Here is a 23067-nt window from a genome sequence, read left to right as displayed (position 1 = left end):
GGGGTGGTGTGGCAATAGAGGCACTCGAAGAGAATGACGACGCGTTCAAGAGCTTCGAGATTATGGGTCAATAAAATGAATGACGCCGGTTTTTGAACACGTTGCGATAACACGGTTTCTCGGGCCGAGCCAAGAATATACCGCATACGTGTCTCGTCGAAAAAACGACCTAAATGCTGAAAACTAGACCACTGCAATGTTTCGTGAACACCGGCGAAAAAAGTCAGCATTTCCGATTTTCTCGGGCCGCGCGAGTATGAACGTCGTGGGTAACGTCACCGTCACCTTTATCGTAGGTACGTATGTATAGTGCCCGTAACTGCAGCTCTGCAGCAGGTTCTATACCTATATATACAATGGCACCGTTTTACGACCGCGGTACATCGCGAGTACTGTTATTTTAGTACGGTCACCGTCGAGTGCATCAGACACCGGCCGACGTGGTCCCGGAGCAAAAGCGTTACCGCAATATATTCGGGTGGTATCCGAAGTGGACGCAAGGGAGTGGCGTCGTCCCCCGGCGCGGTTTGCAGTGCATCATACAGAGTTCGCCAACGGTCAGATCGCCCCCGCGATCGCTTACTCTCTCACGCACACGCATATAGTGTGTAATATAATAATAATATAATAGTGGCCGCGGACGGGTAAAGGACCGGGGGGCCCAGGACACTGTGTGCGTGTGCGTGTATGGAGTGGTGCGTGGGCGGCGGAAGAAGGATAACGGCGAGTGAGCGGCAGGAGTGCGAACCTCGTCCCGCTATTTCCGCGAGCTTGCATTGCCGCGGTGCGCTCGAGTCGAGAGATGGCCCCAATTTTCCGCCAGGACGTCAAGGGCGGCGGCGGCGGCGGGGCAACACACACGTACGCGGGGGCCGCGGTGTGGGCGGCGCGGAGGATGCACGTCGCGGCGGCGGTGTAAAATCCTGGGGCACGCCGACGGGAAAATCCCCGGATTACTTTACGGACTGTCGTCGCGGGCTGCGATAGCGCGAACGTGCCGCTGCCGTCGTCGCCGCCGTCGCTGCCGCCGTGCGCGTTTCGCGTCGTGTGCCGCCGACGCTGACTGTGTTGTACACGGTAGAGACTCAGTAGCGGTGCGTGCCGGCGGGTCGGGTGTCTCTCTCTCTCTTCCGTCTTTATCACTCGCCGAGAGGTGTGCCGCACAGCAGTCGTATTATCTCATCAGAGACCGTCGTTTGTTATTATTATTACTATATATTATACCGTAGTTGCGGTTATTTATTATTAATATTATATATTGCGAGCGCAATTGGGCGCGCGCTCCGCGTGTGTGCGTGTGCGCGTGTGTGTGTGTGTGTGTGCGTATTGCGCGCGAAAGACGGCGGCGTCGTGATCAGTGCGGGCGCACCACCGGCGGCCGATACATAATGTAATATATTATTTATAGAAATATATATATTATCTTTGTGCTCGTCGTCTCTGCCGCCGTCGCGACGTTTAATATTATCGTCGTTTTTAAATGGTCCGCGCGTACGGTACGCGCCGCAAAAGCTGCGCGACCTACTCGTCTTCGTCCGCGTACTCGCACGTGTCGTAGGCGTCGTCGTCGTCGTCGTGCGTTATTAGTGCATTAGCGGTTCGTTAGTGTTATTGCCGTTGCCGTTATCGCTACTAATATTTTAAATTTATCAGTTTAACGTTTCGTTTCGAGTCCCGCGATATAGGACATCGTCGTTATAGTATTATTATGTCGCGTGCCGTTCACACCGTGCATCACACGAGACCGTCGCCGCCGCCGCCTCTGCCGTCGTCGTCGTTTTTGTGCAGCCGACCGCCGCTACCGGCGTCGTCGTCGTCGTCGTCGTCGTAGGACAGCAACGCACCACTGCCTCAAATTCTGCAACCGCCGCCGCTCCCTTGCTACCCCCGGACGAGACGTGTGAGTTGTGTTTTGTCGTTATCAGTTATCACATCACTGCTCAATTATATCATTAGCGCATTTGTGTATAATATATGTTATGAAATGATAGCCCGCAGGATGCAAGTATCCGCGTGTCCTTAAAACATATATTATATACATGTATAAGGGCGCATTACACGGGGGATGATCGAGGGGTATACGGTTCGCTCTGGGGACGAAGTCGACCAGTTCGAACTTTCGTAGTAACAAACTTTTAACGATATAAATGGTTACGGAGAAAAATTGCAGTAATGATCATTTTTAGTTTTAAATTTTACTATTAAATACGATTGCTCATAAATGTGGAATGTAAGGTACTCATCAATAATGAGTCATTACAACACGTAGATTGCTTAAAAACACGAATTGGTAAACGAAACTAAGGCATGCCAAATCGGTGAATAAAGGGATTAACAATTGACTTTAACAAGATATTATTCAGTGTTGTCCTATGATAATTTAGAAATAACGGTTTAATATAATATTATATATTTATTTTCAAAAGGTATTTAAACTGTCAAACTTAAATAGGTAGTCAAATTTGTTTCTTCGACTAAAGAACGTTATTCGTTATTCTATAGGTATATTTTTGGAATAAAAAAAATGGGAGTAAGAAAATCGGAGACGTTGAATATTAATGTATAAAAGTAATTCATATTTAATAAGGTAGTCTTAAATAGTTTCTATAATACAAATCTCATATATTATAATATTATTACTAGCTATTTACTAGCTTATTATTAACTAATTAGTTAAAATTAACGGATGGCGAGAATAGGTTTATGTTATAAATAACTTAAAATTAAAATAAATATTTTGAAAATTGTATTGTGTATAGCATATAGTACCTAATTATTACTAATAATATGTATCATGAGGATGAGTTTAATTCCTTGTGAATAATACTTTTTAAATTACAACAAAATAACTAAAATTATTTTTTTTTTCATTTAAATATCCTATTTATAAAAAAAAATGTAAGTAGAAATGAGCATAAACTTAATATATTTTTAAACTTTGTAGGCTGCTTTAAGGAAACCTTGAGGAAATTTGTAATAAACTTTCAAGTTTTAGGCCTTAGCTGCCGTATCTATGAACCGGGGTTACGTACCTCTTTAAAATCGTTTTATTTACCAAATGGTAATGGCTGTGTATTAAGCATTGATGTTAAAAGTTAAAAGTCGAGTTAAAAGTTAAAATAAAACATCGATTTCAATTTCGTGGTTATCTTCAATATTTATTTATAATTATGGGGTGCATGCCACACGCTGCTCCTAATTACAGTTTTATTACATACCTACATAATATAGATAATGGGTATAACCACAATTTCTAAAACATAATAATATAATTTAAAATAATGTAACTTAGAGACTACTATTTATTTTTATTTGTAGTACATTTCGTATGTACGTTTTACGAAACTATGAACGAACGCACGCCGTTGTACTGCTATTTGTTTATTGCAACTTCGTGTACAAAGTAAAAACTGTGACTTTTGTTATATGTTTTTAATCTTTTAAATTTGTTTAGTTACTTCGTAGTAATTTTCTTTATTTTTTACTATCCCACTTGTATAAAGTCAGTTACAGCTTGTTTTAAATTATATTATATTATATTATACATTATTTATATGTTTATAAAAGTTAAAAGCTATAGTCTTACGAGTAGATATGTTACGTGTTAGTAACAATACTTATATTAAAAATAAAATTTCATGTTTATGACACATATTAATATTATATTTATAATTATTTATATAAATACATTAATCTATGGTTTACAATAATGTTAAAATATGTTAAATGTATACCACAGCTATTAACATAATTGTACAGCATAGCTCATAAGAAAATTTGAAAAAACTAGAGAAAAAAAATGTCCGACTCCTAACCTAACCTAAGGATGACCATATTTATAGAAAAAAACCGAATAAATAATTCTGACTAAATTTAATAACAAAATATCACAGGCAATTTTTTTATAGTTTTTCTATTTTATAATAATTTTTTTAATGAATTTTATTAAAATTTGCATTTTATATACGCTCTTTCTATTTTCAATATTTTCAATATTTTATATTGATTAATAACAATTTTATCATACATATATTGAAAAATTCAAATAGCTAAAAAGTGGTATAAAAACACAAAATAATTTTAAAATAATATAATGTTTATAAAATACCAATATGAACAGTTGATTGAAAAATTTAAATCTATAACAGCTTGAGATAAAAATACTACTTACAGAATTAAAATTTAAGTTAGGTTATATTATGTTAGGTATACTCAAAAGTGTGAAACTATTAAAAATACATACTTTGTGGTTCAATTATATGTAATATATTACAGCGGCGTGCGGTAGTATTAAAAGCTGGGTAAGCGCGAAAAAAAACTGTTACTTATTAAGGTGAATTATTAATTATTTAGATAAATAAAAAATAGTTTTTTTTTTAAATGTATAGTATTTATTTATCTTTTTATAAATAAAATTCATTCGTCTATCTTTTTTTATAAATTCATTAGTAACTTTATCATAAAAATCTAAATTGTGTTTTGTTTTTATTAATAAAATATTATAAAACAATTTTAAAATTATTGTATCGTGATTAACCAAAAAAAAAAAAACCAATTATCGAAAGTATGGTACCAGAAAAAGTATTTAAAAGCGCTCGATATAGCGCTTCCGACTGCAGATGCATAAAATCGTGGACACCCCGCCCTACCGCACTCGGTTATACATACCACACTAAATGAGTCAGGTAATCAAAATCCGAAGCGGTTCTGTCAATATATTGCCTACCTATACATGAATTTAATTTATTAATTTTCTTACCAATTACTATAAAATTATAATATAGATATAAAGTATAATTACTGATGAGTATACCTACTATATTTAAAATAAAAAACTTATATAGTATTGCTCATTGATATAATGAATTAACTAAATTTATTTTTCTTCCCTTTTGAGTGGGTATGCGGCGCTTACCTGGCTTGCCCTGACCGCACGCCACTGATATATTATACACTGAACTGAAGTTTTATCCACCAACACCAAAATAAAATAAAATAAATCAAAAAATCCAATAATAAATTAACACAGTGTAATCATATATAATAATATATTTTTCTTATTTAATGATAGTATAAACTTAATAATTTTTATAAATTGTTTGTAAATTTATACATATTTTTTAATACTTATTTAAAATTGATTATTAAAAATAATTAAATAATATCTTTAATAAAAAATTGTAGGCGGATCTCAAGTAGTTTTTAAAATTAATATTAAGTTGTTTTAAAAATCATAGCCTGGACTACTATTCTATAGTAAGTAGGTACCTAATTCATTTTTGAATAACAATAAAACAAAATTAAATCAATTTTATAAATTAGTTTTATGTATTAATTCTGTTTTTTTTTATTATTATTTTGATAAGTACCTATTGGGAATTATTTAATTTTGACTTTCTTATCTCTATTTAAAGTTTTTGTGCATTATTACAAAATATAATTAACAAAAAACTGCATACTTTTTGTTCCAATCAAAAGGGAATATATTGCTCCAGTTTGATTTTTTATCGTTAAAACATAATTTTGTCTCCAGTTGTTCTATTTTTTTTTAAAATCATTTAAACTAGTTTTTTGTTTTCCATGCTTGAATAATCCGTTCTAATGATATTTAAGTTTCTGAAGTTCTATTATAAATAGTATTTAGTATTGATACGAATATACTATCATATACAATATATATATATAAATATTACACGTAGAGTGAATATAAAGCTCAGTCCAGGTAGTTGAAAAAATATGATATTCTTCATAATTTAAGTATTATTTCTTGTCTTAGTCCCGTGTGGTCCATGAGTATAGATCAGTGGTTTTCAAACTGGGTGCCGTGGCACACCAGTGTGCCGCGGTTTTCCCATAAATTACCGATTGCATTGAATTGTGATATAAGAAAATAAATTAATAATTAATTCAAAACAATTTTGTTCATCTAAAAAACAGTCAGTGTGCCGTGAACATTTTTTTAAGTTTACGGTGTGCCGTGTATAATAAAAGTTTGAAAACCACTGGTATAGATACTACATAGTGTACTTGTATTATACGCTTATATATATATATATATATATATATATATATACATATATTATACCCACAAAATATATGTGCGATGATGTAATTTATGTGTTTAGTACACGTACGCCATACGGCCACTGTAGTCAGGGCGTATTTCAGAGTTCATCTTAAGGTAGGGTGGAGGGATGAAAAAGAAAGGTCAAAGATAATGATGTTTACCAGCCCCCTCAAAAAAAAAAAAAATAATAATAATAATTAAGCATATGATAAAACAAACTGCAACATTATTTAGTATCGAGGAAGCTTATTGTAAACTTATATAATCTACCTACAGCCCGCACTTGACTGTAGACCACATGTGAGTTACAACTATTATAAACTACAATAATGCGCGTATCTTGCGGCAAATCCCCGCATGGCCATGACATTGTGATAAGTGATAAGAAATTAAAAAGAAATTCATTATTATTCATTTACTAATTAAACGAAAAAATAAATGTGTAAATAAACCCTGGAGATCACCTATCACCCTCTATCAAATTCACCACCTAGATCCTGCTAGGCAATAAAAATAAAAAAACAAATAAAAAAAACCGCGTTCGGGAGTTCTAGTGCCTCGTTTAGTTGTTTTGTTTTAACGCTTAGAGTAACGTCGGCGTTACCATAGTTATGCTCATGTACGTGTATGCTGCATACTACACGATGTAGTATTTCCGTCGTTTATCACCACTTTTTTTTGTTCCACCGTGGTGTCGTCTGATGATCAACTGTTTTTTTTAGTTTTTTTGATAATATATGTTTATGGGTGCAAATTGTTTTCATTCTCCAATCTATAGGGAAAATAGTTCAAAACAAACCCCAAATTTGTTTTTAAGTATATAGTACAACTACTACTACTAATATACATACTGTAATAATTTCCTTGTTTAATTTAAAATTAAAAATACAATTATATTATAATTAATTAATAATTAGGAATAAAATATATAAGTAAATTCATTCTGTTGTATCTTCTGTATAGTAGATTTTGAATGTACTTCGTTATTGAGTTAGCCGATATAATTTATATGTGAAATTTAAATTTAATATTAAATAATTGAATATAAAATACGATTCTGTGCATTGACGGTGTATCAGGAATTATTTCCAAGGATATTTTAAAAGAGGTACATATTCGGTTTATACTGTTTATAGTATATTTATATTACTATAAGTAATTTATTTTTCTTTTAGTAAAACACGAGTAAAACACTAATACGATGGGTTTAACGTGGACCTGAAGCTGATCTGTAGCTTATTTTAAGCTGGGGGAGGGGGTTAAAAGAGATATTTATGACTTATTTTGATGATAAAAATTAAAAACTATTTTATATAGTATAATTTTTTTTTAGAGAAAAAGAATTGAAGTACTAATATTGATCGAAAACTGTGATTCTCTATCTCCTAGATTGACTTTACTTGAAAACAAATGGTTCGATAAATGATAACTAGATTTATCTTCAATATTTTAAAATTGCTATAAGAATCTCTTATGAAGTTCTATTTTATTTACAATCTAAACACAAGTAAATAAGAATACGAGATGATTAATAAGAAGTTATAAAAACTTATAAAACAATTTAAATTTAGCTTGAACGAGTAGGCAACTAGCATTCCCACCCAATTACGGATTTTATGTTATTATTTTAGAAGGTCCCTGGGTATTTGTATTTTGAGTCTTATTGAGTTATTATCAGGAACGTAGATAAATGATGGATAATTCTATGTGTAAAAGATTGGCGTGGGCATTTAACAAAAAATAAAATAAAACGAAAAAAATTCAAATATTTTGAAGTCATGAAATAACTTAAAATTAGTTTATTAATTTTAAAAATTGCATTTGAAAAAATCATAATAAAAGAAATAGTAGTGGTATGTTTAGTTTCTTTGCATAACGTTTTTATAGCAACAACAAAATAATTAAGATATTAGTGGAAAAATCGGTATTACTTATTATTTGTTAAATATCTGATTTCATTCTAATTTGAAATTTTTTCTAAAAAAGTATTAAAAATTATATGCATTTGAGCATTTCAATCAAACAATAATTTTAAAATGTATGCAATTTTAATAAACTCAAACGCTAAATAAAATTGGTTTTGTTGAAAACTAGTTTACTAAAATATACCTGTTTTACCACTGGTTTTTTTGTTATTGTTATTTTTGATAATTTAAATTGATGAGAACTATCTAAATTTTTAATTTTACCTTCTAAAATATACCTACTAGATCAAATTTTCAACTAGGAATTTCTTTAATGTTGGGGATTAAAGTATTGTTACCTTCCTTAACGTTACGTTACATACACACAAAAAACTTTTGAATTTGTTCTGTTATATGGCACATTTGGAGTATATTTCATCATTGAGTTGGTAACTTTAATGGATATGTTAGATTTGAACAGCATATCGTCATATGATTCTGAGCGTAAATACTTTGTCAGCCTATATTCTAAGGCTATTTTATTATAGTGGTTGATTCATTATTTAAAAATCTATAAACGCATTTAAAAATATTTCTCTTACATTATTCCCAGTTGAAATAAAACAGCATTAAAAAATATTATATTTTTTTAATATTTGTATTGTTATTATTTTTAAATTTCATATAATTTTAAATAACAGCATACAATAATTATAATTCATTATTATAGAGCAGACTATTTGAGTATTTCGATACATACTAATCTAAATTAGAACGAGTTATTTATGAGTTATAAGTTTTTAAGGGTTTGGTACGCAGAGTGAAGCAGTACGTGGATAACCTGCTAAACATTGGTCTACTCAGATTATCTAAACTTTAAATTTAAATACGTATAACTCATAAATTAAATGTCCAAATTTTTATGTAAATATCGAAATACCCCGAAAAATATTCTGCTTCAGAATATGAAATTAAAAATGTATTGTTATTTAAAAATTAAAACGATTAAAAATGTAAATATATATAAAAATGTTGTTTCATTTCAACTGGAGAATAGGTAAGAAAAATATTAAAAAAAAAAAAATTTTTAATTTTCGATGAAAAAATCATTTTATATGTTGCTTTAGTATTTATTTTTCTATTAGTTATAACTTATTTTTATCAAAAAAGTTTTCTATTTTATAAGTAATTATTTTGATATTTTATTTTATAATATTACTAGTTTTTATAAATGTATTATATAAGTTATAATAACAACATACCATAATTAATTTTATAAATCGGTATGATACGAGGTATAGGTAGTATTTTAAGAATTACGACAATACAATTAAATATCTTTTTCCAATTTACTTTGTAAAGTACAGAGAACTTTTAATCCCTTAAAGTACCATCTAAATCCAATTTGTCGAATATTCATGAAGTTGAAAATAGAAGCATTTTTTCCTCAGTGCACACATACAGACAAAAAATAATAATAAAAACATCATAGTTAAACCAATACATTAATCGGTTATTGCTAAATTTAAAATCAGTAGATTTTGTAACAAATAAAAATAATTAATTTAATTGTGGTGTAGAGTTTCCGAATAACAAAAAAAAAATAAAATAATTAATTACAAAAATCTTGAGGCTTGACTCCCCTAAAAATTTTCTGGGAAGAAAATTTGTGCCAAGTATGAGCAATTTTCGTTTGAGAGGACTATGCAAGAAAAATGTGTACGTAGTTATCACTATCAGTCTGAGCTGCAACCGCCAACCTTGCAGATTATAAAAATAATATTTTTCGCATCGTTGACATTCAGAAAATTTAGATATTGATTTATTTAGTTAAAATAAATATGTTAGATGTTGATATTTTAATTTTATAATGTTAGTAATATTAGTATACTAGTTATTAAGGCTCTCAGTTAATTTTATAGTAAATAATAATTATTCAATAATACTAAAAAATAACTTTACACAATAATTGAATTAGATGTATTGGATATTGCTATGCAAATGTACAATACTTTACTGGTATTGAAATATGGTGACATGTTTAATATCTATACAATAATATATGTATTAATGTATGTGCAACTATGAGGAGTGTTTTTGATAATATAATATTATAATATATGTATAGAATATAGATTATAGGTATTATTGTTAACGTTTCTATATTATTATATTACTCCTATAATCATTGTAGTGTATGGCGTTAACTGTTGGGTATTTGGATAGAGTTTTATATGTTTATTTAATTTTATGTTTTGAATATAATATAATACATACTTCAAAGAAAAGGTAGTTATGTATTATTTTTCTTAGTTTTAAGCAGTATTAATATGAAATTTGATTTTCAAGAGATGAAAATTATAACTTCGGTGGTTGACATTTCTGATTTTAATCGCTTTCGAAGGTATTATAATCCACACGTTCTCCATTAAACATCAATAAAAAATGCATGACAAGCATTTTTAGTGAGTGGAACAACAACAAAAAAAAAACACAATTGATTACTTAAATATAATACATATATATATATATATATATATATATTTATTAATACCTACTTATATTTCTAACTGCGATAAAAAATAACAATAATAAAAAAATACGTAGTACGTTGGTATAATTATAGGCATTAAGATAACAGTTTTATTTTTATCATACTAATTAATATAGGTTTATTTATCTACTTACCTTTTGCTAAAAAATGTCTATTATTAATATCTTTATATTGGGATTTACATACAAATAAACATTACCTACGTTTTTTGAGAATTAATGTTATAAATAATAAATTGAATGGATAATCAAATAATATTTTATTGTACTGTTTGAGGTACTTGATTGAAATTAAAGTAATTCATGTCACACATAAAAGTAATGTCTGACTAAAAGAAGCATTTTAGAAGATAATTATTTATTGATAATTTTTAGTTTGAATTATATTGGATTACATTTTTTTATGAATTTATTGACTACGCTGTTATTTGAATCACCTGCATGGCTGCGTGAGAGTTTAATAAATGGTAAAATGTCAAAAATAAGTTAAAGGTACAAAAAGTCTAAAATAATGATACGTATAGTACTTGATTCATAACAGAGTAGGTAATTATAATAATAGTAAATTTAATGTTTATTGCTCATTTATAGTTATATTTTAATAGTTTAATACACATTACACATTCTAAATATAATACATTTATTATACTAGAGGTGGATCCAGGTCCAAAATTACTGTATGAAGGAGGGTGGTAGTCTATAGGTGTATATGTGCAAATAAAAGGGTTACGGCCTAGGGCTTATGCACATATACTATACATACCTTTTTATAAAGAACTTTGGAGTAGGTGATTACCACAATAATTGCCTTTCTCTCTATTTGTTCTTGTATAATATTAAAGTGTTAAAGGTTTCATGTTGTAAATGAGAATCAAATTTTTTTTTTATGGTTATGAGTAAATAAAACAGTAAACATGTTGTACAATTTATATGTATATATATTATATATATAATATATTTACGATTAGATTATGTTAATTAATATTTTTTTTTGATTAATTTACTAGTAGATTTTATTAAAAATAATTTAAGGTTATGGACATAGGGTGTGTCATAATTTTGATATAATTAATAAGTTGCTTAGATTATTTCAATTACACCGTATATAAATATCCACGTGACTGCCATTTGGTTAGAATCCTATTCTTGTAAAACAGCTCTTTTAGAGAATACATCGTAGACTGAACTAATCATCGTTTGTGCACTTCCACCAGTTAAGCTATTATAATATAGTATGGTGGTTATAGACTATAGAGGGTATAATAATGGTCGATTTAGTAACAATATCATAAGACAAAACAATGTTTGTAACGCTAATTTATTGTTGTAATTATTTCCGTCGTATACTTAGATAAACTAAATTATCTTTTAAGGATGTATTTTTTTTTACCATTTCTGACAAGTGTCTTCATTACAACTTTTATTTATTTTATTTACAGTTAAGTTAATTTAAATATGTTTAATTATAACTGACTAGCTGTTTAATTAGTTATTGCTATTCATTGGTTAAAATATATTATTCAATACTATTTACTAGAAGTAGTTATTACTTATTGGTAATTTTATGTAATAATTTATTATTTTATGAAGTGTATGTAATAAAAACTTATAAATAATACATAATAATTTAATACGTAAACGGTTTTAAGTAGTAATAAATATAGTCTCTGAGGGGAGATAGCTATGGGGTAGGTTATTGATTTTTTCATTAATACGAGTAGTTAAATAGTTATAAATGGCTGATTTTCTCTAAAAAATATGTCTGGGTATCTATGTATAGCACACATTTTTCGATTTGTAGATAATGTAGATACGAAAAAAGTAAATTCAGCGAATTTGCTTTTAAACCACTACAAAGATATTACTATTTTTTTTTTTTTGTAAAGTCTAATGATTTATAAAAACAAAAAAATAAAATAATCTAAATGTTCTATTCAAATCATGGTTAATTGGTGATTTAATAGGGTTTGCAAATTTTTTCCTGTAAAGGTTTGAATTATTTGGGTGTAAATCGTTGGAATTTTTTTGTTATTACTATTAATACTGGGCGCGGCAGTGGATTCTGACGAATTTAAGAGAGTTGTGGTCGTCACGCTTTGATTATATCAGATAGACAGTTTTGTTGCTCGAACAATTTTAATGTTATTATTATATCTATAGTTTCATATTATTAGTAGTCAATAGTCATGGACACCCGGCCTGTGAATTAACCCGTACCTACTTGCCTTTATGGAGTTTAAACCGTTCAATGTATGTTAACTATACAACCAAATATTTTATGACAATTTTAATATTCCTGTTGAGAGTAATAAAGTATAGTTCATTTAAACAATGCAATTTTTAAAGTTCAACATTTTGATTCTAACATTCAAACATTATATTTTTCTTAATTATATGAATATACTTTGTTCTATTACTTTATTTTTAATTCTTGGTATATAAACTTATATACAAATCTATTATTAATCACTCCCACGTACCCTATAATTAAATATATCTTTATACATACGAATTATATAGGAATTCATCTTTTCTATACCAATGAATCTGCTGACTAGAAAATCAATTTGACAAGTATTTTTCATATTGATTTTGTAATTCTTGTTGACAGTAATATTTGTTAGTTAGTTTTCAGACTACGTAGATTTATTACATTTTTATGATTGAATCATTGCACTTGTAGCTATTTATAAAAAAAGGGGAGAGGAACTATGTTAAGTTGCATGGTGTTTTCGTTTAGTCATTTGATACTTATAATATACTATTCTAGGTTCTCGTAAGTTGTTGATATGTTTTTCTAATTTAATATGTTAAAATCAATATTATGTAATTTAATGAATTATTAAGATATAATATACAGCAGGGGTGAAAATAAATAATTTAAAATGAGATTAGTCATATTTTTTAATTTAATGTACGTATTTTATAGAACAGTGATGTTTCTTAAACTTTTTTTTATCCGCGAAATCTTTTTTTGTGCTCTATTTTATCAGTGAAAATCTACGTTTTGTTTTTACATTTTAGCTATTTTTATTTAGCTTTCAACAATAAGTTATTACAGTTCAATAATTCTACTCTGTTTCAATAGTTTTAATGCGTAAAAATTTTTTTCCCCGCTAGCTGCTACTGATCTTTAGTTAATTTTTAATTTTCTTGAAAATTTTGAAAAAAAGCACTCAAGTTTCGTGGAACTCTGAAGTGATCTTCGAGGAAGCTTAGGGTTTCGAGGAACACAGTTTAAAAAACGCAATTCTGCTATAGGAATTCATTATTCATAGTGATGGTAGTATTCTTTATTGTCATCTGAATAATAAATAGTATAAGCTATACCTAAAGGCAGTGAGGTTGGTATTAAATAATACTATTAATATAAACAAATCGTCCAGTTAAAACTTAAAGTATATGTACATATACGAGTAATTAGATAAGATGTGGTGGATATCGTATGAAAGTATATGATAACGTCGTAAAAACTTAAATATTTCGTATTAGTCAGTATATCTTGGTATGTGTATCCATTTAGACACATTGGCATCGGTTTGAATCGCGTGTATATGAAATAAAATTCAACTCGTTATACCATACTGGGAATGGAAATGTTAATAATTCGTAAACGTCTGGGTTTATAAAGATTATCTTAAAATAATTATTTGAGTGTAAAGCGATATTTAAGTGTACACGCGCATGTGCATAAGCACATGCGATATTAAATGCGATACGCTCGCGTTTTATTATTTTTTATTTATTTCCGCACGTGTACACTCACTACCAACGACCGACATACTCTATACAAATATATTTACATAATACAATTTATTACGTACAGGCGTACAGCACGCGTTTACATGTGTATACTGCAGATCGATGCAGTGGTTCATGTAGTATGTAATACTTCATCACACTCCACCATAGACTCAAATTCAATTTTTTTTCATCAGGGAGTGAGGGCTGTACAACGTTATGTACAGCAGACCAATGGAAAATAAATTCTTAAGTTTACCTTAATCAATTTTTATATCTCTCCAAATTCTTGTTTCATTTCTTTCATTACATTTTATTGATATATTGTTATTATTACTTAGCCTGTCCAATGAGGGGAATCTGTCACCTCACAAACCAACAACTCATTTACAACGAGATAAATTATAAAATTCAATAGAAATGATAAAGAAATAGTATTAACTAAAATAAAAAATAAAATAATCACCACCTAATGAATGGTACTATAAGTTGTTTAAATTATAATATTAGGTGTTTATTATGAATATATTAAGTGTTCTGCCAGTGTACTATAATATTTTATTTTTCTGAACCGAGGATGCGGCATAGTAAATGTGCATTCAGCTGTATCAATCTTATATTGTTATCTTTAATATTAGATTGAATTGACCTATTTTTATATGAATCATCAACCAAATTATCTGTATTTTTACGTTGGCTTTTTTATGATATTTAAATTTCTTATAATATAATAAATAATAATAATTTTAATTTGGTAATATCATAAAAAGCTAACATACCGACACAGACAATTTTTTATCTTAAAATTTAATAATTGGTGAATTCACTCTAATGACACGAGGTATCTTGTGATACCTTATAACACAAGATCATTGCTGCTGAACGTAAATTTTGTAATGCTGAATAGCTAATAAGCTCCTCTACAAATTGTGTTAAAGTGGTATACCACTTACGTATTTAGTATTAGCCTATAAGTATAAGTCATATAATATACAATTTATTATTATAAATAGATAAATAAGTAATAACTCTGCAAAGTAAATGAATAGTCAAATAGTCATGCTAATCTTGGTAAAATTATACGATACACGAATGTATGCAAACGGCCCGCAGTCGGAGCTTGTGACATTTTATTATTATTCAGACAGGGCGTGTGATGGCCACGGGTCGGCGGCGGCGGTTCCGCGGGACACACGCCCTTGTGTAGGTATACGCTATTCATTGACTGGACCCCGCAGCTGCCGCAACCGCCGCCGTCGTTGCCGTCACTATCGCTACCACCGCGTCTGTGGGTCGGTGTTTCTTCCGGTCGGTCGGTCGGTCGGTCGATGAGTCGGTTGGTCGGTCAGTTTGTCGGTCGGTTTGTTGGCTGGTCGGACGGCCCGTCAGCTGTGAGTCGTTCAGCATCTCACCGCGCACGCCGAGCTGAGCATGTGGAGCGATCTGCCGACGACGATGGCAGCAACGGATACTACTAATATATATTCGACTGCTACGACGATCGGTGCGCGCACGCGGCCTGGCTCGATTCTGCCGCCGCCGCATCTATCTTTCCTACATCGCGCGCCCGAGGAGGAGGCACCACACTCGAGAGTTGTCGCGCGTACACGTCCGACACACCCTGCGTGTCCTCCGATCGGCTACCTTGGGGCGTGGACAGTGTTCGGCGCTTTTTTTTATTATTTTTATTATTATTATTTATTTATTTGTTTGTTTTATTATTCTTATTATTCCGCGCGCGTTGAAGTGTGTATATAGTAATAATATAAGATCGTGCGTGTGCGTTTGGTGCTATCGTCGGGTAATCTCATCAGAAATCGAGTCGGAATTAAATGTCGGAGTCTTGAAGTGACGAGCCTAAATCATTGTGTGACGTGTACTCAATAATAAAATTATATTGTATTATATTATTGCATTACACCCGATAATAATAACCATAACATATTAGTAGTGGTAAAAGTTTAGCGTGTGGGTGGCCAGATTAAACGGCGTGAGTGTTATTCGTTTCGATCAATCGTTGATCGTTGTCGTCGTCCTGATCATACGGTGTCGGTGTTTCATTACTACGCGATGGGCATACACCCGAGTGCTATGCGATCGTCGTCATCGACGTCGTCGCACGGTGACAGGCAGATGTCCATCAGGTCCAGACGATCGCAGGTATACTGGGGAGGATATATGGATGTTATATATATATGTGTGTTGTTTATAATATTATGTTTGAATTTGTCTTTTAACTCGTAGTTGGGTACAGCGTTTGGACGCGAACGCGGCCCATTGATGTGAGTCGCAGAAGGGGTTCTTAGGGTTCTTACGTACTTGTACATTGCTCTTCACAAGAATAATTATGTACACGTCATATATAATGTATACTACTTGCGTGTGTCTATGTGTGTACAAAGATTACTACTTTAGCATAAGTTGACCAGTGCGCGAAAGTTTTTTTTTGTCAGGCCGAGGAGACCTTTAGTGTTAGTTTACAGAGTGTGTGTATGTGTGTGTGTAAGTGCGTACGAGCGCGCACCCGACCGCCAAAACAGACTTTGGTACACACTGAACGACGAACACTCTCGCCGATTTCCTTATAATACCGTCTCCGGTCCCACTTACCGACCCAACGATCTCGCGTAGTAGGGGTTCGCAAAGGTAACGCGGCGCATCGGATAGGCAATTCAGGTGCACGCGCGTCCTCGGCACGAACCAAAATATGATGTCTGTACGAATATTATTATTATTATTATTTCGGTACACAGCAGACGCGCGGGCGCCGCTGCGCCAACGTCCACGTCGTATATTATTTTATATTATATATTATATACCATTTCGCGTATACGACTGCCTGTCGACTTATGTTGTGTACATATAATATATTATATACCTATATATGTATGTGTTGTACAGTTGCAGTAATATGCGTACGAAACACGTCACATGTACGATTATTATGGTGACCACGTCCGTGTACGAGTGATGCCGATAAAGTTTATAACAAGATTCCATTACACGTATATGTGCATGTATATATGTATGTGCGTGTGTGTGTGATAATGTGTATATGTGTGTATGTGTGTGCGTGCGTGCGTGTGTGCGCGTGAGTATATTGTGCTCGAGTTTGCGTTGAGCTTGACCCAATTGTTGTAACCTCTCTTAACGACGTTTGATTTCGACACGCTTCGTATTGCATCGTGGCATCGCGTGAAAGCTGCTGAAATTTTATGCCGTTCTCCTTTATCAATATACACGTTTTCAATTGGCGTATGAAACGTAACATACGCCTTATCGATGGTCTATCCTTATATCTTGTGGTTTCAAGTATTGTTGTATTTAAAAAAAATACACTTGTCTTCCATACGTTGCATATAAACAATATATAGAATAAAATTTTCCGTAATATATAATAATTGGCATATGTTTGAATTGAATCGTGCATGTGTTAGAATAAACTTTGATTTACTAACGATTACCTTAGCAAATCAAAGTTTATTCAAACACTAACGATTACCTAACGAAATAATACCCAACCAATGCTGAATGAGTAGAAAGGTTTTACATGGTTTTGGTAGGACACTTGCATAGCTTTAACGTTACGCAACGAGCAGTTGGATGGATTTTTAATCCGATTGATGCGTGTATATATAATTCGTTCTATATATATTATAGTGGATATACAATTCTTCGTGTATACTTGTCGTATTCTACGATTACTTAATAATTGGATATTTAATATCTGTCCCTGTCGTATAATAAAATTTAGTTTTAGAGTCGTCATGTTTTAAGCACATAATTTATACTTTATTGTTCAAGACATGTATGCTACGCGTATACGGTTTTAATTATCGAGCAACAAGTTTTCGAAAGCACTGATGATATTATATATTTTTCATATTATCATGACTATATCTTATGTTTTTATATCTCTACGCGGGTTTATTATGAATTTTATTATTTTTAAAATAATAGGAAAAATTTTGCTCATTTATTCAATGGTTCTTCAAAACAACCTCTTGGGCTTCGCGTAACTACTGACGGGACATTCATATTATGTATACTATCATGGTGTTTATTACTTTTTTATGGACTTATATATATATTTATATATTATATGTATATTAAATTCTTGGGTATATTATTATTACTATTTGTGTTATTCAAAAGTACTAATACGACTATAAATATTAAAAAAATATAACAATATTAAATAACATTAAAAAAAAAAACATATTTCTATCTTTTTATATAGGTATTAATATATATGGTATACCTATAATACACAGTTAATATTTATCAACTATAAATACAATAAAAGTAACATTTTTATAATGGTAGATGTATAAACATATAGTTATATTTTATCGATATAAATGATTTGTCTTTTAAACTAAGTATTTAAAATTATTTTCATCTCTATGTTTAAGTTACATATTTAATTTGATTTCATAACTAATACAATTTATTTTATTCAATAAATTAACTACAATAAAAAATAAAAAGAGAATAAATCAATCATAATATTAATTACGTGATTTTAATATCTTTATACATAATGATTAATAAAAAAAATACAAATATGTATATCGATATTATATTCTGATGTTCTTCAAATGTTTTTCCTTAGACTTCAAGCTGTCTTTATAGTTGAATATGGTCAATTATTTAGGATCCGTTTACTCTGTTTTATACCTACTCAAACGTGTTCAGTGTAAATACCTTAATTTCGTTTTTTTCTTTCTTAAAATCGAACATCAACCACATGATTATTCCCCAATTCTATGCTATTTAAAACTTAGTAGTTTATCTGATCGAAGAGTGTTAGCTAACTTAAACTTTCTCAACAAACTTGTTAATGGCTCTATTGATGCACCTGAACTTCTAGCAGAGGTAAATTTTAAGATTCCTGGTAGATCATCCAGATTATTTGCTCTCTACTGCGTTCCTCTTCATCACACTAACTATGGCCACAATCACCCTACCTATCGAAAGATGAATCTAAGCAAACGAGAACCTTTCTAGCCTGTAACATTTCATATTATGTTATTTTTTTTTAACAATTTACAACATTTTGCTAAGAAGTATTGAAATGAATTACAGAATGAAATTGAACTATTTCATTAAAGATAATTATATAATATTACTTTTGATCAAAATAGTAAAATATAAAAAATAAAACAATTATACATTTTTTAAATGTAAATTATTGTTTTATTCTAATAATATATTAAATCATTATTCTATGGAGTAAACAAAAACGAAATACAGAGTGATTTCTAAAAAAATACCAACTAAATAACATAGAATAAGTAAATACATAATAAATTATAGAATATAATTTTATAATTTATCTATAAAATAAAGAATAATAATAATTTGTTAAGTATAAATTTAGTTAAAATATATTGATGTTTAAATTTTCATTACTTCTATGTGAATATAAAAATGATGGAACAAATTAAATATAGAAAGAATAGTTTTGATAAATATTTTGTAAATATAATATTCAGATTGTACAATTATAATAAATGTATAAATGATATTTTGAGTAGAAAACTATTTTATTTCGTGATATAGACTTATACTTGATATATAAGGGCACGTATAACGTAAATAATTAATATGAAATATGTATTATTTTTTAATTTTTTTAGTAATATTTTTTAGATCCGTAGCTAGTATCAATAGTTTTTTTAAAAAAACATTTAATAAGTTAATAGAAAGAAAATCTTGTTTTATTTTTGATAAATCTAAATGTGTCTAATATTAAGTTATTTAAGTAAATTACTTATCATTGTTTAATAATATTTTAATCAACGCAATGAATCATTATATAATTTTTATTAGCCATTAAATTCATATTATTTTAATTTCATATTATTAAATTATAAATAGTAATCTAACAATCAAAAAATTAATAGATAACTGAATTTTGACTAACATAAATTTAAAAATAATGTATATGTTGATAATATTGTTAATATTCGTAAATCATAATTTGATGTTAATAAGGATTTATCATTAAATATTATTGCAAGGTATTTCTTCATACTTGTAGATTGTATATGACTAAATGGTTTTTTAGAATGGTAATAATGAATTTAAAAATATCTTAAAACTTTGAAATAATTAATTTAATCATAAATCTTTTACAGTAATTTTTAAAGACTTATAAATATTATTGTTTTTATATTTATGTGATATGCATAAATTTAAATTTAGATATAACTATATATGGATACTTTAATTATTACCTAGTATTCTATTATTTATATTCTTATAACAAAACCGGAATTATATACACTAAAAATGTGGGAAATATGATGGAAATATGCAAAGCAAAAGGATCAAAATATGTGTTAATATGGACAAATAATTGAAACATATGCTCAAATATTCATCACAAATTTATATTACTTTAAACAACTTGAAACATTAGAACAAATAAAACAAATAGAATATAACAAAATTAGAAACGTTGGACATTTCAAAACCTAAGTTAATCAACAAAATATTTAAATATATATAAAAAACATCATAATGTTTAAATTTTTGTTTTTTGAAAAATTCTAAACCATATTGATAGTAATTTTTTTTTCACTAGTATGATAGATTTAAAAATTAAAATTTAAAAAATAAAAACATGAAATAATATTATGATTATTTACTAAGATTGTAAAAAATATATACATTATATTATGCACTTATGAAAAATTATGATTTAACCCTCCAAATATGCCATTATATGCAAAACTAAATTTGGTCTATGGAATCAGTTGGGTCTAAATCGTCCACATTTCAAATCTTCATGTAAATGCATACAGCTAGTATGAAAAAGCAAATGTATAAAATTCCGGTCTTTACGTGAGCTATAACTGTTAAGATTATATACCTAGAATAACATTACAATGTAATAAAAATTGTTTTGTTTTCATATTTTGTGTTCAAAATGTTAGCGTATTCGAATAATTTATATCTTGAACATTATTCATGAGAGTTTGATCATACATCTTTTGTGCGCATTACTATTATTACATATATCGAAATAGATTTCAATTGACTGTTAGGATGAGAACATTAATAATGTACGTAAAATTTAACACTATTGTGTTTTCGTGTTACTTTTAAATCGATTACTTTATTATATAATAATGAAGTGTAATATCTTTATTTATTAGACGGCTGCATTTTAATTTCGTACACACTATTATGCGTATTACGTTATACGTACATACAGCGTAGGTACGTTTAAATTACCATGTAGTGAGAGCAATAAATACACCTACAATGTTTAGTAGCCCTGACCGTGATATGGTCCCGTGACGTCACGGGAATCATATATACCCCCATCGATCGTGGGCGTTGTTAAAGCATCCAGAACGATTCGTCGGGCTGCGGTTTATTATAAGCACAGCGCTATCGGGTCAGTTTTTTTTCTGAATAAGAAAAATTATCGAAATAGGTTCCTAATTGCTTTTAACGACAATGTGCTATTTTAAATGTTGCATATAATATTGTTATATTTTATGTAATACGTAAAAAAAAATTAATAAACTATTGAAGTTTGTTTTTAAATTTTTGTTTATAGTACTTCATACGAACATATAAGTTTGATAAAAATATGTTTATATTTTTTATTTAAATTTATTTCTCATTGCCGTATTCAATTGCATAAAAGAAAATATTCGTAATATTATTTTATTTTTCCTTTTTACTGTTATAAAATTACTATAATTGCATTAAAATGTTTATGGATAGAAATACTTTGAGTTAAAAGTAGGTATACAATAGTTAAATAATTTATATTACTTTTATAATAAAATTGTTAATCAATGATAAATAATCGTATTGGTTTTTTTTGATCATTACCTATTTAATTTACAATGAGTTAAAATGTATAAATTAAATACGTATATTGAATGGTCATTACTGCATTAAAGTTATCTTTTAATTTTAAATTCTAATAACTTTGTGATTTTATAGAATTTAAAATAATATAGATTTGTTCAAGTTTAATATTTCATAATATTGTTTTATATACAGAGAATGGGGGATGACGGTGGAGGTTGGTGACCAGAACAGTCGCAGGGGTTGGACATGGGCAACAAACTGAGCTCCTGCGGACCTTTAATCAAAAAATCTTACAGATACGATGACGTTGTCGGACCATTTCAAACCTCATCGAGAAGAAGAGATGGTCATCTTCTCAGGTGATTTTATTTTTAGTTTAATAATTAGTGTATAGACTAAAAATTAAAAAAATAAAATAAATAAATAAACCGTAAGTAATTCAAATATATGGTAACACAAAAGCAATAGAAAATAAATTATACTGTAAAAGTTAAATAAACCATTATAAAATACGTAAATCATAATATTTAATGACCTATATTCATATACAAATATCTGTATACGTATTATACTATGATATAGATGTTTTGAATGTACATTTAATTTTTATTGTAAAGTATCAGTTCATAGTAAAACGTTTTAGAAGGACAAAATATAATGATCATATTATTGATAATATAATTTTGATTTATCAGTTATCACTTACATAATTCAAAATGAGATCCATTTAAATGTATTTACAAAACACAAAACTAATTATATAAAAACAAATTATTTCTATCCTGTTGTTAAATTACAATACGAAAGAAAATGTTAATGAGTACAAAATATTCAAACAATTGTCGTAAATTGTCATTTCCACGAGGATACATAACAAACTATTAATATAAAAACAAAAAAATAAAAAAGTAATAAACATATTCTATATTGATCTGTCAATTACAGTTATTATATTCTTAGAAA

General features: G+C 29.3%; 1 protein-coding gene across 5 annotated transcripts in view; it reads left to right on the top strand.

Moving 5' to 3' along the window:
• Window positions 1-965: 965 nt before the first annotated feature.
• The window catches only part of LOC114123623 (protein still life, isoform SIF type 1), a 64126-nt gene continuing 42024 nt past the window's right edge, over window positions 966-23067 (top strand). For 2 of the 5 annotated variants that reach the window (XM_050197557.1, XM_027986666.2), the window contains exons 1-2: window positions 966-1900; window positions 22297-22463. In XM_050197557.1, the coding sequence (XP_050053514.1) occupies window positions 22351-22463 (113 nt within the window). In that variant the 5' untranslated portion in view covers window positions 966-1900; window positions 22297-22350. Of the gene's footprint in view, window positions 1901-15857; window positions 16426-22296; window positions 22464-23067 lie in introns of those variants that run through there. The other 3 variants (XM_027986665.2, XM_027986662.2, XM_027986663.2) reach the window with 2 other exon arrangements.

Source organism: Aphis gossypii, chromosome 1, assembly GCF_020184175.1.
Source record: "Aphis gossypii isolate Hap1 chromosome 1, ASM2018417v2, whole genome shotgun sequence".
NCBI classification, from domain to species: domain Eukaryota; kingdom Metazoa; phylum Arthropoda; class Insecta; order Hemiptera; family Aphididae; genus Aphis; species Aphis gossypii.
Note: the sequence above shows the minus strand (reverse complement) of the source record. Positions and strands in the feature narration are given on the sequence as shown.